The 20,336-nt window shown below is 52.4% G+C and overlaps 1 protein-coding gene across 2 annotated transcripts in view; it reads left to right on the top strand.

The window, feature by feature from the left end:
• Positions 1–19,982, top strand: part of ASB2 (ankyrin repeat and SOCS box containing 2) — a 43,128-nt gene extending 23,146 nt beyond the window's left edge. For both annotated transcript variants that reach the window (XM_025391655.1, XM_025391656.1), the window contains 6 exons: positions 682–837; positions 2,939–3,184; positions 6,662–6,833; positions 14,415–14,979; positions 16,208–16,361; positions 19,342–19,982. In XM_025391655.1, the coding sequence (XP_025247440.1) occupies positions 682–837; positions 2,939–3,184; positions 6,662–6,833; positions 14,415–14,979; positions 16,208–16,361; positions 19,342–19,478 (1,430 nt within the window). In that variant the 3' untranslated portion in view covers positions 19,479–19,982. The remainder of the gene's footprint in view (positions 1–681; positions 838–2,938; positions 3,185–6,661; positions 6,834–14,414; positions 14,980–16,207; positions 16,362–19,341) is intronic.
• Positions 19,983–20,336: the final 354 nt, after the last annotated feature.

The raw sequence follows: 20,336 nt of genomic DNA, 5'->3' as shown, positions 1-20,336 counted from the left end.
ACAGAGTTAGGAGAGGGGAGATGAGTTGTCTCCACCCCCTGACAGACACCCCCTGCTGCCACCTCTCCAGGCCTCTGAGGACAGGAGAGCCTAATTCCTAGAAAAGGAATGAGGGAGGGCTGACTTTTAGGAGAGCTGCTGCCAACTTGTTCCAGAATGTCCCAGGGGCTGATTTGGTATGAAAAATACTGCAGCTGTGCCTGTACCCGGCCAAGGCTATCCCCCACCTGCTGTGGGGCCCTGGGCCAGCCATGCCTCCTCTCTGAGCCCTGTCTTTGTGCTGAGCCAGGCTTAGAAGGACAACTCCTGCAGGCAGGTGTCACCTCTGCCCTGAAGCAGCACAGACCCCAAACGGTCCCCCACACTCCAAGAAACCACAGCATGTAACAGCGGGTTTCCAGCAATGGCTGGTGTGAGTTCGAGGGAAGGACAGGAGTATTAGAAGAGGGAGGGGCTCAATTAGGGAAGGCTTCTCAGAGGACGTGGCATCTGAGCATGGACTTGTACAACCAGGAAGCTAAAATGGCCCTGTGAAAGGGCCAGATGAATACAGTCTGTAGTTGGTAAATTTCAGAGGATGTCATAGATTGTTCCTGAAATTGGGAGGCAATCTGGAAAGCCTCTGTGTTGCGGGATCGAGTATCTTCTTCCTACATGAATTTCCCGGTGGGCCCTCCCTAGCGTACCCAGGGACCATCGACCAGCGCACCCTGCAGGAGGAAACAGCCGTTTACTTGGCAACGTGCAGGGGCCACCTGGACTGTCTCCTGTCACTTCTCCAGGCAGGAGCAGAGCCGGACATCTCTAACAAATCCCGAGAGACACCGCTCTACAAAGGTGAGGTCCCCACCCCGGAGTGGGCTTTCCTGAGGAAGAATCCAGAAGGTGGGTGGGCAACAGGGAATGTTGCTCCCATAAGTGCATAACCCCCAATGTGGCCCTGCTCAAATTCACAATTTATGTAACTGAATCATTCATTCCTGCATGCATTTTACCAACATTTTCCAACTGCCTCCCATGGGCCAGGATGCTGAGGGACACTGAGGGCTCGGAGCTGAAAAACTATAGTCCAACCTGTGCACCCTCCCAGCCCTGTAGGCACCCACACACAGACAGCAGTGAAGTGCTTGGCAGGGAGTATTGTGGGAGCATGGGGGAGGGGCACCCAGAGGAAGGGTGCCTGAGCTGAACCGCAGAGGAGGAATTACCCGCTGGCCAAGCAGGGAGAACCGCACAGGCAAAGGCATGAAGGAGTGCGAGAGCATGTACCTCTGGGACATTTGTTTAAGAAAAGCAAGGCCTCCTGGCTTACTCAGTACATCATCCATGGACATTTGTTGGCTGCCCTAGCAGTACCAGAGTCAAAATCTAAATAATCACAATAGCATTGATCGAGTGTTTAGTATATGCCAGGCACTGTTCTCTTACGGAACCCTCATGTCCATCTACACATGAGGTAGGCACTGCCAGTGTCCCCTTTCACAGATGAGGACCTAAGGCACCGAGACATGAAATGGGTTGCCCAGGATCACACAGCTAGCAAGGGGTACCCCAGTGGTTTAAACTCAGGGAGGTGGATGTCACACGGCACTCAATCACTTCATTCTAAACATCCTGTCCATGCCTACATGCTGAAGCAATCAGCTGGGGTCTTGCAAAAATGACCAGGCCTTTGTACTTGGAAAAATTACAGATATCCTTGATTTCCCGTGTGTCTGCTATCCAGTGCTTGGAACAGCTTGGGAAGCAGGAACTGTGTAGTAGGTCTTTGGATCCACTGCAGACCCACTGTGGAAGTGTATTGCCTGGAATCCGTGTCTGCCAGGGTGCCATGGCTATCACCTGGAACCTCAGCTGTCCAGAGGGAGCGCCCAGGAAACTGGGCAGCCCACAGCCAGAGCTTGGCCCTGGTCTAGCAAGCACACCTACTATGTGTCAAGCACCATGCTCATGCCTTACACACAGTCTCACTCCCATAGCATCCGCTCGAGAAGGTTTTATTCTCTCCATTTTACAGGTGAGAAAATCAAGGCTTAGAGAGGTAGAAGGCTTGGGCTATGGTCCTGTTTGAAACAGTACACAGGCAGCCCTCCTCCTGCTGTTGCCAGTCTCCCTGACCCATTCCTCACTCCTCCTCCCACTGACACACAGAGAAGCTTCCAGGGCTGGTTAATTTGGACAAGTGCCCAGGTGACTCCAATACCACCTGCAGCTCCTGGTGAGAACTCTAGGGCCAGAGCCAAGGGCACGTTTGGGGTCTAGAGAGAGATGAGGCTTATAAAGGAGGTTAGAGCGGGTCAGGAAAGACTTGCAGAGCTGTACTCACAACCTGCATTTTACCCTGAACTAAATTAGTAGCCTTTGCTGGAGCAGGGGGAATTTCAGTAGGATGATGACACTGTCCACTCCTCATCTAGAAAGAGTCTCCCAGTGTTGGTAATGTGGAAGACTGAAGCAGGTACCATTGGAAGGGGAAATCATAGGAACATCCTGGGACATCCCAGGGGACAGAGACCTTCGGCCTGACTACCTGGGTTTGAATTCCAGTTCTGCCACTTAGTATCTGTGTGACTTTGGGCAAATCACTTACCTTCTCTGTGCCTCACCTTCCTTATCTGTGAAAGGGGATAACATCACTACATCCTTTAAGGGAATTCGGAAGGATTACATTAGTTAATCCTGTAAAATGTGCTTAGAACAGAGAGCCTGGCATAGAACCAGTACTATATATATGAATCAACAAGTATTCTTGCTGATATTAGTATCAGTATTACTTTTAGTCGTCTATCCCAGGTTCAATGCACAGATTGGAACTTAATACACATGCAGTGGAAAGCTGAATGAGCGGATGAGTGAATGGACAGGTGAATGAAAGCAGTCTCTGCTGGCCAGTTCCTGCCAGGCCCTGCTGACCATCCCTGCTTCCCCCTGAGCACAGCCTGTGAGCGCAAGAACGCGGAGGCAGTGAAGATTCTGGTGCAGCACAATGCAGACACCAACCACCGCTGCAACCGCGGCTGGACCGCTCTGCATGAGTCTGTGTCTCGCAATGACCTGGAGGTCATGGAGATCCTGGTGAACGGAGGAGCCAAGGTGGAATCCAAGAATGCCTACGGCATCACCCCCTTGTTCGTGGCTGCCCAGAGTGGGCAGCTGGAGGCCCTAAGGTTCTTAGCCAAGTACGGTGAGTGGCCAAGTGTCCCTAGGTCATAGAGTCCCCAAAGGGCACACGGGAAGGATGTCAGAGGTCAGCTCTAAGGGAAGGCGAGTTAGGGGTCATCTTGTGGGCACACTGACGGAGTGAGTTTCCTTCTAGAGTACTGTGTTGAGAAAGATCCTGAGGCTGTGTCCAGGCTCAGTGGGAAGAGCGTCGGGATCCACTAGTGACATCTGCCATTAGCACAAATATGGGGGTGTGGCCCATGAACCACCTATTTGCCATTTATAATCTAGTCCAACATTTTCATTTTACAAACGAGGAGTCTGAGGCACAGAGAGAGGAAGTGACTCATCTACAGTCCTATAGCAAATTAGTTGTAGAACTAGCTAGACTCTTGGTCTCCTGACACCCCAACCGCTTCTCTTTCCACCACATCACACTTCAGGGCTAGAAGGAACCTCAGGCAACATTTAGATCACCTCCTCCTCCTTTTATGGGTGATGAACTCAAGGACCAGGATGGGAAAATGATTTGTCCAAGGTCACACAGCAAATTAGTGGCAGAGCTGGGACTTGAACCCAGGTCTTTGCCCTCTTTGCCTGTGAAATATCTTAATGGGAGAAGATAACACAATACGGCCTGCATTATGATGGCCCAGTAGCAGAAGACCCCTAGACATGCAGACTTGCTTTTGGTTTCAGAATATTATATCCTCATCTTCCCCAAGAACGCCTTTGATTTCTTTTCTCTCTCCCTGGGAAGTAACCCTCTCTCTCTAGCAACAGAGAAGCCAGAGGTAATCCAGACACGGAGGCTGAACTGTAGTAATCTGTTGAGGACTTGCTAAGTGTGAACACAGACTGGGTCCATGGAGCTTTCCCCATAGCCCCATATGGTAGGTAGTGTGCTCGTCCCATTTTATAGATGAAGAGACTGAGGTTCAGAGAGGTTAACTAATTGGTCACAGTCCGAGCCTGGATGCTGGTCCACTGCTATCTGACTCCAAACTGCACGTGCTTTGTGCTCTACCAGCCACCCTAGCCTGTGAGAGTCAGCAGCATGGGACTCTGCCCAGGTAAGCATCCATGCACTCAGCACATGCCCAAGCAGTGGGGAACATAGAGGCAGGCCCTTCCCTGCAGCCAGGAACAAATCTGGGCTGCCCAGCATAAGAACAAAGGGGCACAGGCAGGGTCCTGGGAGCCCAGGCTGGGAGTCCTGGTGAAGGACAGCACGCTCAGCGGGCAAGGGTGACCTCACTAACTCCAAACATCTGTCCGGGCCTCCCGCCGACACTCTTGAGTCAGGGTCTGTTCACTTTGTGGGCTGAGTCTATTTTCCAACCCAAATATTTGTCTTGTGTGAGCACGCGGCTTTGCTGGTGGGGTCCAGGCTCTCCAGGGCACCTGCCTCTGAGAGCCCGACAGAGGGTGAGGGCGGCTCACTGGCTCTCCCTCAGGCTGGAGGCAGAACGAAGCCCTCTGCCCAGCTCCTTCCATCCCGAGCAACTGGCATTTGCTGAGCAGCTTCCCTGTGGCGGGCACAGAGCTGAGAAATGTGCTTACATTATTCTGTTCATTCCCTGCAGTAATCCCGAGGGGTAGGTACTATTATTCCTGGTCAACAGATGAGAAAACTGAGGCTCCTAAAGCCTTTCTGAGACTGCAGAGCTTGTGAGCCATGAAACAGACGCCTCAAGTGATTCTCATCTGACGCCAAAGCCTGTGCTCTTTCCACTAGACCAGAAACTGATCACACCATCGTCAAAAATAAGAAACTACCAGAAAGCCTGAGATCAGCAACATGCTTAGAGAGATGACCTGTGGTTAGCAGACGCTTTTGATTTTAGCCCCACTGACATCTTCCAGCATCTTAGTTCCATGTCCTTCCAGAACAAGGAAGGACTGCTGAACTCTCTTTGTGCAGAGAAAGCTGTGTGCACATCGGTTCTCTCCCTCACCCACCAGGAGATGAAGCAGGTGTAGAAGATTAAGCTGAAGGCAGATTGTCACCAGACCTGATTACTCCTAGCAGCATGGATTAATGTTTTCTGGGTTTTGTTTGTTTTTGTTTTTGTTTTTGTTTTGGGGACAGGGTCTCACTTTGCTGCCTAGGCTGGAGTGCAGTGGTGTGATCCTGGCTCACTGCAGCCTAGATCAACCTTCCAGGCTCAAGTAATCCTCGCACGTCAGCCTTCCAAGTAGCTGGAACTACAGGCATGCGCCACCATGCCTGGTCAGGGGGTACTCAGTAGGTGTAGAGAACAGAGTCTCATTAGGTTACCCAGGCTAGTCTTGAACTCCCGGGCTCAAGTGATCCTCCCGCCTTGGCCTCCCAAAGTGCTGGGATTACAAGTGTGAGCCACTGCACCTGGTCTAGTATTTTCTTGGGAGGAGACAGAAAGTAATTCTCTTATTCCTTGAAGTGAAAGGCAGAGAATTAGCAGTTAGCAAGCATGCAGGGAATACTTCGCACAAAGAGCACTAATGATAAGAGCTAGAAGTTATTGATAGCAATAACGATCAATATTAATAGATGGCAATATTAGCAATAATAATAGCAATATTAATAGCAAACTGCAATTAGTAACATTTTTGGGATTTTCCTTTATTAGGGGTTCTGTGCTGTCCTAGACCTGTGAGGCCTCTGTCAGGGCAGAACCCAGGCCCTCTTACATGGAGTGAGGGTTAAGAGCATGGCCTCTACCATCAGAACATCCACCATGGCCTCTGCCATCAGACCATCTGGGTTCAAGTTTGGCTCCATCTTTATGAGCTGGGAGGTCTGAGGCAAGTGGTCTAGGTGTTCTGTGCTTCACTGCCCCCGTCTGTAATCTGGAGATAAGAGCAGTACTGACCTCACAGGGTGACTACCCACTGTGAATTCAGATATAGCCTGTGGAAAGCACGATGCTCAGCACGGAGTAGGTGCTCAGAAAATGCCAGCATCATCGTGGCTGCTTGTATCCTCTCAGAGGTCTCTGTTCGGGCTGGCAGGCCCCTGGGTTTTTTTTTTTTCCCCCCCAGATGGAGTTTCACTCTTGTTGCCCAGGCTGGAGTGCAATGGCATAGTCTCGGCTCACTGCAGCCTCCACCTCCCGGGTTCAAGAGATTCTCCTGCCTCAGTCTCCTGAGTAGCTGGGATTATAGGTGCCCACTACCATGCCCAGCTAATTTTTGTATTTTTAATAAAGACAGGGTTTCACCATGTTGGCCAGGCTGGTCTTGAACTCCTGACTTCAGGTGATCTGCCTGCCTCGGTCTCCCAAAGTGCTGGGATTACAGGCATGAACCACTGCGCCTGGCCAGGCCCCTGGGTCTTGATGTTGTTGAAAGAAGCTGGGGGTGGCCCCGGGTAGACTCCTCCTTCCTAAGGGTCATTGTTAAAGATCCGACGAACTACCATGGTTAGCACTGCAGGCCCACCACGCGGTGGCGCTACACTGAGTACAGCAAATTCCTGGTCACTTGGTCACTTGGTGATCTGCTTCTCTTTCCCCAGGTGCTGACATCAACACACAGGCCAGCGACAGCGCATCTGCCCTCTACGAGGCCTGCAAGAACGAGCATGAGGAGGTGGTGGAGTTTCTGCTGTTACAGGGTGCCGACGCCAACAAGACCAACAAGGACGGCTTGCTCCCACTGCACATCGCCTCCAAGAAGGGCAACTACAGGTCAGCCCAGGCTCTGCCAGCACCCAGGCAGCTCTCCGGAGACCCACACTGGGAGTAGTGGATGGGAGGGGTGGGCCTGCCCTGAATGTCCCACCCAAGTAGCTGGAGAGGTCAGAATGGACATCACCTTTCTCATGGAAAAGAGGGAAACCCCTTAGCAAGTTAGCAAGCATGGAGTGAATGCCTATAACAACAGCAGCAGCAATAATAATAGCAAACCCTTATGCAGCACTTACCAGAACTTCACATCAGAAACTTGTTTAATCTGCTTAACAGCTCATGGAGGTGGATATTATTATCTCTGTCGTTTAGATGAGGAAGTAAGACACAGAGAGGTTGAGTGACTTGCCCAAGGTCACACAGCTCATAGGTGGGAAGTACTCATCTGCTCCAAAGGTCACATCTACAGGAATTCTATCCAGGGGGCAGATGTGAGTCTGAACTAATGAATATTTTCGGGAGTACAGGAATGCAAAGATAACCTCCCAGGCAATTAGCAAGCATGCAAGGAAAACCTACAATAACACAAACAGCACCAATGATAAGAACTAGCAGTTATTGAGCAATTACTATGTGCTAGATACTCTGAGCGAGATGAGAGAGGCTTGAGTTCCCAAGGAGCAATCTGGAGAAAGGGGAAGAAGCACAGATATGTGAATTAGTGACATCATGCAAGAGCATGCCGAAGAGCTGCATGGCTGCTGTGGAGAGAGATGAGCCGGGGCTAGAGGCAGAGGCGTGCTAGAGCCAGCTCATGCCAGTTCTCATGAACCTACTGCACACCTCTTCCCAACTCTGTGTTTGTTGACCTCACATTGGTAGCTTAAATTTGGCCATGGAATATTTACAGCATGGAAATTGGCAAATGCTACAAACCAGAGCCCTTTCCCCCTTCTCTGCCCATGCTTGAGCCAGTTTTTAAACATTCCCAGCAACACTGCTACATGGGGAAGCCTGGGCCACAGACGTGGAGCTCCAGCTGCCCTTGAAGGATGGACAGGGCTTGGTCATTTCCAGAGAGTGACTCATCTGCCTGTCATGTGGGCCGCACGCTGTGCTGTGGGTATGCGGGTCAACCCGGATTTTCATTTTACAGGGCAGGAAGCTAAGACCCTGGTAGTCAAGAGACTTGCCCCTTGAAAGCCCTGTCCCCAGGGCTGGGACTTAAACCCCAACACCTGGCCCTTTTTGCTGGACAGTGCTTCCCAAACTTTGTCCATTCACAGATTTTCTTCTTGATTTTAAATATCTATACTCTCATTGTTTACTATTTTTTCCTTTAAATAATGTTTTTACTTACAATGAATTTATTTTGAAGAGGAAACATTTATCACACTAGTATGTTATCCATTTACAATCAATTTTAAAAACATTTCACTTAAAATCCCATCTCATGTACCCTGATGACACCTGGGAGAACACACCCCAGTCTTCCAGACAGTGAGAAGCACAGATTGTGTGTGTTGGGGCGTGTTTGTTGTCTTCACGAAGGCAGAGGGAAATGGGGTGAAAGAGACATTCCAAAGACTGAAATGAAGACTCAAGGCTTCAGAGGTGGCCCTTAAAGCTCCGGCCCCTTCTGTGCAGGCTGCCAGCACCAGACCAACCAAAGATGCCCTTCCCACTCCCCACCCTCAAGGACATACACAGAGGAGACCCGGCCTTTTCTGGACAGCATAGCTGTCCACAAGGCTGACAGATCTGGGTGTGAATCCCTGCTGAGGCCATTGGGAAAGTTGTTCAACTTTGCTGAGCCTCATTTTCCTCATTTATAAAATGGGAAATGGTTACAGCCGGCTCATGGGGTTGTCAGAGGACCAGTAAAATGGATATAATGGACATGCGTGGATATAGAATGGAAATAAAGCACCTAGCAGAGCGCCTGCACCCAGGGTGTGCCCAGGCATTCTATGCTCACCCACTCTTACTTAGGGAGAGTGTATTCCATGATTGTGCAGTTACAGCTCAAGCCAGGCAGTGGGCACGGGCAAGATGGCTCCTTTCTCTTCAGTTCCACAAATCATCGGGCATCTGTCAGAGTTGGGCAAACACAGTTTACCTTGAGCCTGACCCCAGAGAGATCCAGAGTGAACATGCGGGAAATGTGTGCACTTTGGAAATCTCCTGGGCCACTGCCCCCCGATTCTAGCCTGTACATCCATGTCCCTCTGGGCTATTTTTAAAATGCCATGTCAGATCCAGTGAACCAGAATCTCCAGGAGAGAAGGAGCCCCACTGTCTCTTTGAAAAGCTCCCAGAGAAAATCAGATACAGCCTGTCCATAGCTGCAGGGGCCATTGATCTAACTCAGGCCCTGGTTTTACAGAGAAGGAAGCCAAGGCCAGATATGGAAGTGATTTTCGAGATAGCAGCAGGGCTGGGACGTTCATCTGGGCTGCCTTCAAGTGAACCCAGAGGTGTTGGCAGTCTGACTCCAGCTGGAGGAGAAGCTGAATGGGCCCTAGGCGGCCTTGGGGATGATCCAGGAATACTGTATACATGGTTGATGTTCCCCTAAACTCACCTACCCTGGATTCATGCAGATTCCCAGGGTGAATTCCCTGGTTATTCAACCTCCCCTCTCAGGCCCCATTTCCCTCTGTCCCCCAAGGCTCAGAGGGCCTGGGCCACTTTTTAGGGCTACCCAACAAAGGGTTAAAGCCTGGTTCCCAGCAGCCTCTGCCACGGGGCAGGGCCCATGGCCAGCAAGCCCCGAGCTCATCACTCCCTCCCTGGGCATATAGCATTAAAGGCCCTCTGCTCGGGGATTTGATGTGACATTCCATAGGCATTCTGCATTCTGCCACCTGTCAACACACCCTAGCCGTCCCAGGCATAGAAGGCAGCACCAGGAGCCGAGGGCTGTTTGCCACATGGTGTCTTCTCGTCAGCACACTTAACCACAGGGGGTGACATGTGGGTGTGCTGAGAAAGGAGCCCTAAAGTCCCGATGTCCCAGTCACCTCCAAGACACACATTTTCCTGTTGTTCATTTCCAGTTTAGCAAAGCCACTGTATGAAATAAAAGATCAACACCAAAGATAGATTTATTCAGAAACTGTATGAGTTAGCCCAGAGCAGATGGCCCAAGAATAGCTCCCAAAACAGTAGTTTCCAACCTTGGCTGCACTAGGAACCCTGATGCCTGGGCCCCACCTAACAAGATGGTGCTGCCACTGGCCTGGGCTGTGCCTGAGGCTTCAGGGTGTCTAAGAGCTGCCCAGGAGATTTTACTGTGCAGCCTGAGTAGAGAATCAGGATCTCAGAGCCTCTTCTGTGGCCAAGAGAAAACACAGACTTACGTTCTGGGCCTTACTTCTGACTCCCTCGTTTTTAAATATTCCTTCTCTTTTAACTCCAATATATAATACTCTTGCTGTATTTTATCAATCTTTGCAAGCCAGTTGAAATTCTTTCTGGAATAAGGCAAAATAGAGAACACTTAATACATTAAATTAAAAAGCAGTTTATAAAGTACATTGACAAGCAAGTTAATATCCCCATTAGTTAAAAGAGAAACTGAGGCTCACAGCTCAAGACTTCATAGGAAACAAGTCAGAGTGGCACAGTGAAGCTCAGAAGTGTTGGCAACGGAGCCGTCTGTGGGCAACCGGTTCCCATGTCAATCCGCCAGCCAATTTGTTGTTGTTGTTGTTGTTTGTTTGTCTTTGAGACCAAGTCTCTCTCTTCACCCAGGCTGGAGTGCAGTGGCACGATCTTGGCTCACTTCAACCTCTTCCTCCTGGGTTCAAGTGATTCTCCTTCCTCAGCCTCCCAAGTAGCTGGGATTACAGGTGTCCACCACCACACCTGGCTAATTTTTGTATTTTAGTAGAGACGGGGTTTCATCATGTTGTCCAGGCTGGTCTCGAAGCCCTGAGCTCAAGTGATCCACCCGCCTCAGCCTCCCAAAGTGCTGGGATTATAGGCGTGAGCCACCGCACCCGGCCCTCCATCCAAATTTACACTGAACACTGACAAAGGTCACACCACAGTGACCTGGTGACTCAGAATACCTCTGTGTTTAGGGTCGCAGGGGCAGTAGGCTGCAGTCATTATGGTGGTCAAGATACCAAGAGCACTGTGTATTCACTGCCGACTACAGGCCGATGAGATTCATGCGTAAGATCTCATTTTATACTCAAAAGCAGCCTTGGTGAAAGATTATTACATTGTGCTTTGTAACCTGGACCTGGGATTGTAAGCAGTCCTACCTTGCTGGACTGCTATGAGTAAATGAGTAAATGAGATTAAGTTCTTAGCTCTGAGGGTCATGCTAGGATTAAATTAAGTAAACAAATGTGAGCACCCCTTTAAATGGTACCTGGCACATAGTAAGCGCTCAGCAATATTAGCACAACTATGACTTAGGAAGGTAAGGGGTAAAGTGCTCACAGCAACCCATTGGAGCTCAATAAAGGGTAGCTATAGCCATCATCATCATCATCATCATCACTATTATTACAATTAATTACCCCTCTGCTTTAGGTGTGGTTCAGAGAGGTTAAGTGACTTGCCTGTGCTGGCCCAGTGCTGAAAAGCAGAGCTGGTGTGTAACCCATGTACCCCTGACTCTGAGCCTTCTGGTTTCCCCAGTGCCCATGCTGGGCCCCTCTCTAGCTAAGGACAGCTTGCATTGGCTCAAAGCTCTCTGCCCATTCCCCTGCTGTTGGGCTAGATTCAGAAAGGACATCAGAGCCAGGGCCAGGTGGTATGGCAAGGCTGCTGCTTTGAGGAAACTAGAATCCTGGCGTGGGAGCCCGGGCCTGGGGCAAGGATGTCAGGCTTCAGATACTGGTGAGTCCCGGGAACAAGACAGGAGCCCAGTGATTCGGAATGTGGTCCAAGGTCAGAGACAGCTCTGCACCTGCCACGCTGCTGCACTGGGCCTTTCTGGAATGACCCTGAGCTGGATCTGCTCTGGTCTCAGGGCCTAGACAGGCAAAGCTAAGCTGGTAGGTGTGGCCTCTGCATTGGGGAGGGGACAAGGAAGGGGTAGGGAGCCATCCTTCCAGACACCTATGGCTCTGTCAGGCAATGGTCACCTTTGATCCTCTTCATAAGGTGCCGCTTGAGCAACTGTACTCTGAGATCCCAAAACATGCCTGTGGGAGAAGTGGGGAGTCAGACTGTTTGGTGGGGTCACCCCCTTGTCCTCCTGTCCTCTGCCCCACAAAATGGGCTGGGGAGAGGAGTGATGATGTGCAGTGGGGCTACCAACATGGCCGCTCCCATGGTTGGGAGGAGTGGGGCATCGTAGAAGGCGTGACCCTGGGCATCCAGAGACCTGCATTTTGCTCTTGTGCACCACCCACCTTCTGTCCAACCTCACTCTATTCCTCACCCCAAGTCTGGGCTTCAGTTTTACCCTCTGTAAAATGGGAGAGCTGGCCACACTGATCTCCAGAGCCTGTCCGGCATTACACATTTACTTTCTGATTGGCAGAGTCCTGCCACAATAATATGATTCACTGCATTACTGAGACAATGCTCAAGTTCCCACATTTCTGCCACTTTCCCTTGGTTTGTGAATTGCCAGAGACCAGCTGTGACCTGCCAGAGATACCAGCCCCATCTGGCCAGCGGCCCCGGGGCAGCCCCTCTCACTGTTCTTTTCCGTGCTTGGGCACATTACAGCTGTTAGCGGAGCATTTGTTGGCTGTGGCCACCATCCAGGGTGAGGCCCAGGCCTGGCTTTGACCAGCACCTCTGCAGAGCAAAGTCAGGCCTCCTGTGCCTACACAAATAGAAATTAGGAGGCAATTAGCCCCCCTGGGTGTGTGAATTTCCTTTTGAGGTTTTAGAGTCAGATTTTAGCCAAACACAGCATCACTAACAATAATAATAGTTTCCACTGAGATCCCAGCAGGAGGTCACTGGCATCAGATTTCCAGGAAGCCAGCGTGCCAGGAGGCGAGAGGCGTGGGAATGGGCCTGGTGGCACCTGCTTCTCTCCCCTTCACCCCCCCCCCCGCCCCACCCCCTGCAATGGCCACCTCCTTGGAGCCCCACAGGAGGCTGTGAGGTCACCTGTCAGCAGGGATTGGGCGGATTAGGGTCTGGAATCATATTGGTGGCAGGAGCTTGTTCTTGCAGGTGGCAGGGGTCTAGGAGAAGAGAGCCAAGAGAAGGGGTCAAGAATCCTGGGGTTGAGTCCCCAGAGTTGTCTTATGACTCCTGATTAGTCACCTCAGCTCTCTGAGCCACACCTGTTAAAAAGAAGGCCACAGGCCTGCTCCGGCCACTCCCACCCAGGGCTGCAGTGAAAGTAAAATGGGCAGGCAAGTTAACACATTGTGAAGACTGCAAAACCCCATGATATGTTAACTGTCACCCTGACTGCTACACAAGAGGTAGGGGAGTTGTTAAGAGTGTAGCTTTGGGGTCAGACTGCCTGGGTTTAAATCCTGGCTCCATCACTTACTGGCTGTGTATCCTTGGAGGAGTCACATACCTTCTCTGGGCTACTGTCTCCTCACCTCTGAAGTGAGGATATTATAGTACTCACTTCAGAGGGCTACTGGGAGAATTTCATAGATTAATAGAGGGAAAGTGCTGAGATCAGTGCTCGAGTTTTAGGACAGAGAGGAACTGGTGGTTGCAGGGAGCTCAGGCTTCAGCAGTGGCTGACCAAGTTCTCCACATCCAGAAGGTGAGGCAGAGAGACTGGGAGAAGCTAGCGTCAGCCTTCAGGGCAGGAGGCAGTGAGACACACAGGAGAGGAGTGTAAGTAACCTCATGGTCACAGTGGGCTGGTTGGGGCCTGGGGCAGTAGTAGTTGGGGCCAAACACATTTGTCCCCTTTTGTCCTCAGGATCTCATGGCTCCACTGGGGTCCCAGGACAGCAAGATAGGGATGTAGGACAGCTCAGCCCTGGAGTCAGAGGAGGGCACACACCCTGGTTCCCCTCTTCTAACTGTATGGCTGGGCAAGCCCCTTAGTCTCTCAAAGCCCTGAATCTTCTCATCTGCAAAATGGGAATGATGAGCCTTGCTTTAGGAGTTATAGTAAAGATTGAACCCAATAGCACTTGTAAAGCCTTTAGGAGCCTTCTGGCACATAGTGGGCTCTGGGATCTGGCTGTCCCTGTCCATCCTCCCCCAGAGAGGGCAGGGTCTGGTTCCAAACTTCGCCACATTGGATTTGGGGGCCTTCCAGTCAATTCCTCTAGATAACTGAGCTGGCAATGGGCAACAGCACTTAGCCTGAAATATATCAGTGGCAGCTTCTTGAAACCCTGGTGCAGTATGACAGGTTTTTAAGAACTCAGACTTCCGAGGCCAAGGGTTCTGGGTCTGAAGCCCAGCTCTGCCCCTTACTGGCTATGTGACTTTGGGAGGGTGGCTGAAGCTCTCTGAGCCTCCGTTTCCTTATCTGTAAAGCGAGGACGGCAGCCAACCCATCTTCCCCAATGGGGCGAGAATGGTTGACCCGCGGCGCCCCCTGCCGGTGGGACCCGCGCCGCAGCCCGCGGTAAGGGCGAGCAGCCAGGCCTGGCTCCCGAGCGCTCCCTGCTGGCGAGGCCTGTCCCACCACGCCCCTCCCCTCCCCTCACCCGCGCTCGCCCCTCAACCCGGCAGGATCGTGCAGATGCTGCTGCCGGTGACCAGTCGCACGCGCGTACGCCGTAGCGGCGTCAGTCCGCTGCACCTGGCGGCCGAGCGCAACAACGACGCGGTGCTGGAGGCGCTGCTGAGCGCCCGCTTCGACGTGAACGCGCCGCTGGCGCCCGAGCGCGCGCGCCTCTACGAAGACCGGCGCAGCTCCGCGCTGTACTTCGCCGTGGTCAACAACAACGTGTACGCCACCGAGCTGCTGCTGGAACACGGCGCCGACCCCAACCGCGACGTCATCAGCCCCCTGCTCGTGGCCATCCGCCACGGCTGCCTGCGCACCATGCAGCTGCTGCTAGACCACGGCGCGAACATCGACGCCTATATCGCCACGCATCCCACCGCCTTCCCCGCCACCATCATGTTCGCCATGAAGTGCCTGTCGCTGCTCAAGTTCCTCATGGACCTGGGCTGCGACGGCGAGCCCTGCTTCTCGTGCCTCTACGGCAACGGCCCGCACCCGCCGGCGCCGCAGCCCTCCAGCAGGTTCAACGACGCGCCGGTGTCCGACAAGGAGCCCAGCGTGGTGCAGGTGGGCGGCGCGCGCCGCCGGTGGGGAGTGCTGCTTTTGGATGTGACCCGGGGACGCGCGCGCATGGGCGGCGGTGGGGCCGGGTGGTTCGCGCTCCTTGGGAGCAGCGTGGACTAGTGATTAACACCTATGGGGGGAAGTGTGGACAGCTTTGGAGGCAGCAGAGCACAGTGGTTAACCCGCGTCCTGGGTAGTGTGGCTTAGCGGTTAGGGCGCTTTGGAGGGAGCTTTGGAGGGAACTAGAAGTTAGCACACTTTAGAGGCCGCAGAACTTAGTGGTGCATTGGAACAGTGAAATCCTTATTGTGGTCCGCTGAGTTGGGGAATTGAAGGAACCAATAGCGGAGCGGAGAACTCTGCCAAACTAAGAGGCTTGTCACCTCCAGCAAACCTACACATGGAATGCGATGTGAAATAAGCACGATCCGGAAAGGGATGTCAAGAGCAGGCTGGTGTAGGGTCAGGTCAGAGCAGAAACCAGCGACCCAGAGGCAGGACATGTCCATGTTGTTACTTTAAAAGTCAGAATTGGGCCGGGCGCGGTGACTCACGCCTGTAATTCCAATACTTTCGGAGGCCCAGGCGGGCGGATCACGAGGTCAGGAGATCGAGACCATCCTGGCTAACACTGTGAAACCCCGTCTCTACTAAAAATATAAAAAAATTAGCCGGGCGTGTTGGCGGGCGCCTGTAGTCCCAGCTTCTCGGGAGGCTGAGGCAGGAGAATGGCGTGAACCCGGGGACGCGGAGCTTGCGGTGAGCCGAGATCGCGCCACTGCACTCCAGCCTGGGCGACAGAGCGAGACTCCATCTCAAAAAAAAAAAAAAAGGCAAAAAAAAAAAAAAGTCAGAACTTAAAAGGAAGTTAGACACACGCCTCTCCTGGAGATCATTATTTTAATGGTTAATGGGGATCATTCATGAGCTGCCTACTGTGTGCAAAGTTTATGTTCATGTTACCTAATTCTCATGTTAAATCCCCTTGGAATTGGTTTCATGTACCTGTTTTATAGACAGGGAAACTGAGGCTCAGAGGTGATACGACTTGCTCAAGTTGCCCATCTTCCACTTGGGGCAGCAGAAGCCTGTGTTGAGGTGACATGGTTCAGGGGATCCTAGCCTGGGTATGCACAGTGTCTGTGCTTGTACACATCCCCTGTCCTCCCTGGCCGCAGGCTCCTGCTGGTGGAATGAACTCACTTCTTGGTCCCGGCGTGTTCTCTTTCAGTTCTGTGAGTTCGTATCTGCCCCGGAGGTGAGCCGCTGGGCAGGGCCCATCATCGATGTCCTCCTGGACTACGTGGGCAATGTGCAGCTCTGCTCGCGGCTGAAGGAGCACATCGACAGCTTTGAGGACTGGGCCGTCATCAAGGAGAAGGCAGGTAGGAACTTGCTGCTGCTGCCGAGGCTGGCAGATCTCCCTGCCTGACTCAGAGTCCCAGACCTCAGAGAATGCGACTGTTCCTAACCCTGTGACCACCTGCTCCGTGCCAGGCTCTGTAACTCCTTGGATGAAACATGAGGAATCTGCCCCTCACAGAGTTGTGCCACCTGGGCCAAAGTCACAGGTAGTTGGTGGCAGAGCTGGGATTAAAACCCAGGTTTGACCAACCCCAGAGTCTCTCCACTACATCTTTCCATGATGTTTTAAACAGCTACAGCTCCCTGAGGGCTACCGGGACCTTCAGAGTAGGTTGTGAACGATTTGGGGCCACTAAGAGGCATTGTAGTGGGGGAGAGGGGAGGATGGTGGTCTAGGGTGTCAGAGACTAAAGTGCACATGAAGCACCTGGGTGTCCTGTTAAAAATGCAGCTTCTGATTCCACAGGTCTGGGGCGGGGCCGGGGAGTCTGCATTTCAACAGGCTCCCAGGTGACACCAAGGCTGTTGGTACACAGAACACCCTGGTGTGGGAGACAGGCCCCTGAACCCTGGAGCCAGCCTTGCCAGGGCCTTGCTGGGTGAGGCCTCTCCCCACCTGAACAGATGCACCTGGGCAGGATCATTGTCCAGCCCCTTTCAGCTCTACCCGCCTGAACTGTGCCAGGCACAGTGAAGTGGGGTTCGGCCGCTGTCCCTCTGATGTGTGCAGAGTAGATGGGGCTGCCTGGCTAAGTCAGGCTGAGGAAGCCAGAATTCCTCTTAGGCATTGATGGAGCTCACCTGGGCAAACAGGATTTCTGCCACCGGTGACAGAAATGGGTATCTGTGCAGTGGCATTCCAGCTACCCTACGCCTTTCTCTGGCTCTGAGGGTACAGTCCTGCCCTGGCCAAGTGTTTGTCCAAGGAGGCTGACCTGCAGCAGGTCATTGTCATTCCACCACTACTACTCCTGTCCCCAGGTGAGACTGTGCAGCCTCGGGGGCCCACCCCTGTGCCCTAACTCTGACTCACCACGTTCCTCCTTGATCCTCACACCCCTGTGATCCCAAATGGGCTGTAGGATTTTTCATTGGCACAGGTGCCTGGAAGGCACTTGAACTGAAGCCTTTGATAAAGTTTCTGGGGCAGTAACGGGGAGGGAGGCGTCAACTTGCCCATTCACTCAGGGCTTAACTCTAGATGCATGATAAACCTTCAGGGAATTAATGAATAGTTGGTTGCTGTCACCACGATCCTTGGCCACTAGAGGGTGGAGCAGTCTATGCCTAGATATCAGTCCTACCCATTCTGTTACCTTCTCCTGCCTTCCTTAGAGAAGGGTGATCCCTCACAACTAAACCATGCCCCAGGGAAATCCCTGCAGAGACCTTAGTGTGCAGTACACATTTGTTAGCCAGTAAAACAAGTCGTTCTTAAGCAATACCTATTTGGGTTACTTTAAAGCCCACTTTCCACCTGCAAGATGGTCCCCACGCGCTTGTTTGTTTAATGCTACAACATTGACATCCTTATTCTGGGAAGGAACCACCCAGAGCCCATGGATTGGCCAGCCCAGCCTTCATGCTTCCATGTCCTCTGCTCACCAACAGCCTGTGCTGAGTTTCCCAGAGGGGAGGTTATATTCTAAGCTTGTTACCTAAGGGTTTTCCCCATCTATTTTCTGGACTGTTAAAAAAGTGTCCTAACTGGCCTCAATGCCTATAATTAATTATTCCAATTCAGCCATTAAATGAATATATATTCAAGACCTTCTATGTACAAGGTAACCACGTTATTTTTTTATCCAGACCACAGCATTTAAGAGATAGAAATAGGAACTAACCAGACAAGATGCCTGCACAACAGGAATGATGCTTCCCTGCTCTTTGTGGTACTATGTAGTAGAAACATCTGAGCTCAGAAGGCAGTGAACTCAGAGGGCAGCTCGGAGGGCAGTGGAAGTGTCAGAAACAGTGATCGGTGTGTGGATGCTTCGCTAGGCAACGCTGCAGCTGCCTGGCCCTCCGCCTTCGCTGCACATCCCACCTGCCCCTCCAGCCCCCGTCCCCACTTGCTGTTTTCCCTGCTTAGAATGTCCCTGTCTCCTGTCCTTACCTGGAAATTCCTGCCCTCAGCCCTCAGGACCCACTCAAAGGGCACCGTCTCTTGTGGAAGCCTCCCCTGGAGCCTCTGGGCAGGCAGCTCTGCATATCTGGCCCAAGCACAGAGTCAGGTGCAGCAGAGGGGCTCAGCATGTGCCTGGGGAATGAATGAATGAATGAGTGAATGAATGAATGAATGAATGAGTGAATGAATGAATGAGTGAATGAATGACATTCTGTGATTCTACAAGCCCTTTCTTTGTGTCCGACCCTTTGCTGAGGATTGAAATAAATTACTCCATTACTGGGTGCATTCATCCCCTGCTCTTACCTCTACCCACTCCCCAGCTCAGAAAACTTCACTACATGGCTCCTGGGCGAGGCAGCCAGGTGAGATTCTGGGGCCTGAGGGGAGCTGCCAGTCTCTGCCCCCTTACCCTGGCCTCTCAGCACCACCGGGAGCTCCAAGTTGAATTCCACATGTGGGAGCACTTAAGAGGTCAAACCTCTGACCCCATTGCTAAGGCTGTGTTTGGGGGCCCAGCTTGTGTGTGAAGAGGAAGAGGCTCAAGAGGAGGGAGGAACCACCACTAGTCCCAGGAGGGATCCTGGGCAAGGCTCAGAACTTTGCTAAGCCTCGGTTTCCTCACCTGTGAAATGGGTGTGCTAACCATGCTGTCAACTGCTTGAGCTGTGCAGATCAATGAGGGGTGAACAGTGGGAAGGTGCCTTGCTGGGTCTCTTTAGTTGGCAGGGACTGGGGTGACCAGCAGCGGGCACCCCCACTCTTCTCCATCCACATCAGCTGGGCTCCTCCCATAGGCTGGGGTCACAGATGCAATCCCTTTGCTTATTGCAAATGATAAATCAGCCTCTGCCTTTCCCTCCTTTTTTCAGAACCTCCAAGACCTCTGGCTCACCTTTGCCGGCTGCGGGTTCGAAAGGCCATTGGGAAATACCGTATAAAACTCCTAGACACCTTGCCGCTCCCAGGCAGGCTGATTAGATACCTGAAATACGAGAACACCCAGTAACTGGGGCCACAGGGAGAGAGGAGTAGCCCCTCAGACTCTTCTTACTAAGTTTCAGGACGTTTCAGGACGTCGGTGTCCCCAACTCCAAGGGGGACCTGGTGACAGATGAGGCTGCAGGCTGCCTCCCTCTCATCCTGGACAGCTACCAGGATCTCACTGGGTCTCAGGGCCAGAGCTTTGGCCAGAGCAGAGAACAGAATGTGTCAAGGAGGAGAAGAATCATTTGTTTACAGACTGACGAGCAGATCCCAGACCTCCTCTGCCTTCGGGAATGGCAGAAACCTCCATTCCTGGGGCCAGGGCAGAGCTTGAGGTGTTCTGGGGAAGGCGGGCTCAGAGCCGTCCCTGCGCCCCTGCACTCGCTCTGGAAAACTCACCACTTGACTTCAGAGCTTTCTCCCCAAAGACTAAGATGAAGACGTGGCCCAAGGTAGGGGGTAGGGGGAGCCTGGGTCTTGGAGGGCTTTGTTAAGTATTAATACAATAAATGTTACACACGTGACACCTGCCCAGTGAAGTCCCTCTCATCAGACTTCCTGACGCCTGAGGTCCTCAGCCTTGCTTCTGGCAGTAGTGGGAGCGGGGCAGGTGTGGGGATGGGGCACAAGGACCCCTGAATGTGTCACCTTTGTTTGGGCTCCTGGAAGACCCCAGAGGCTGTGTTCTTCACTCCCCAGGCGAGGCCCGATGATGGCCCAGTGGGTTTTCCTCTCCTCGTTCAATCACCATGGAAACAGGCACACCATCACAAACAGTCTCAGGGCCCACATGTCTCCCGACACCTGGGGATGTCTTACACGTTTCCTGGCACTCTGTGTTCACACCCTGCTCGCCCCTGTTTTGCTGGCTGTTGAGAAA

Source organism: Theropithecus gelada, chromosome 7b (assembly GCF_003255815.1).
Source record: "Theropithecus gelada isolate Dixy chromosome 7b, Tgel_1.0, whole genome shotgun sequence".
Taxonomy (NCBI): Eukaryota; Metazoa; Chordata; class Mammalia; order Primates; family Cercopithecidae; genus Theropithecus; species Theropithecus gelada.
Note: the sequence above shows the minus strand (reverse complement) of the source record. Positions and strands in the feature narration are given on the sequence as shown.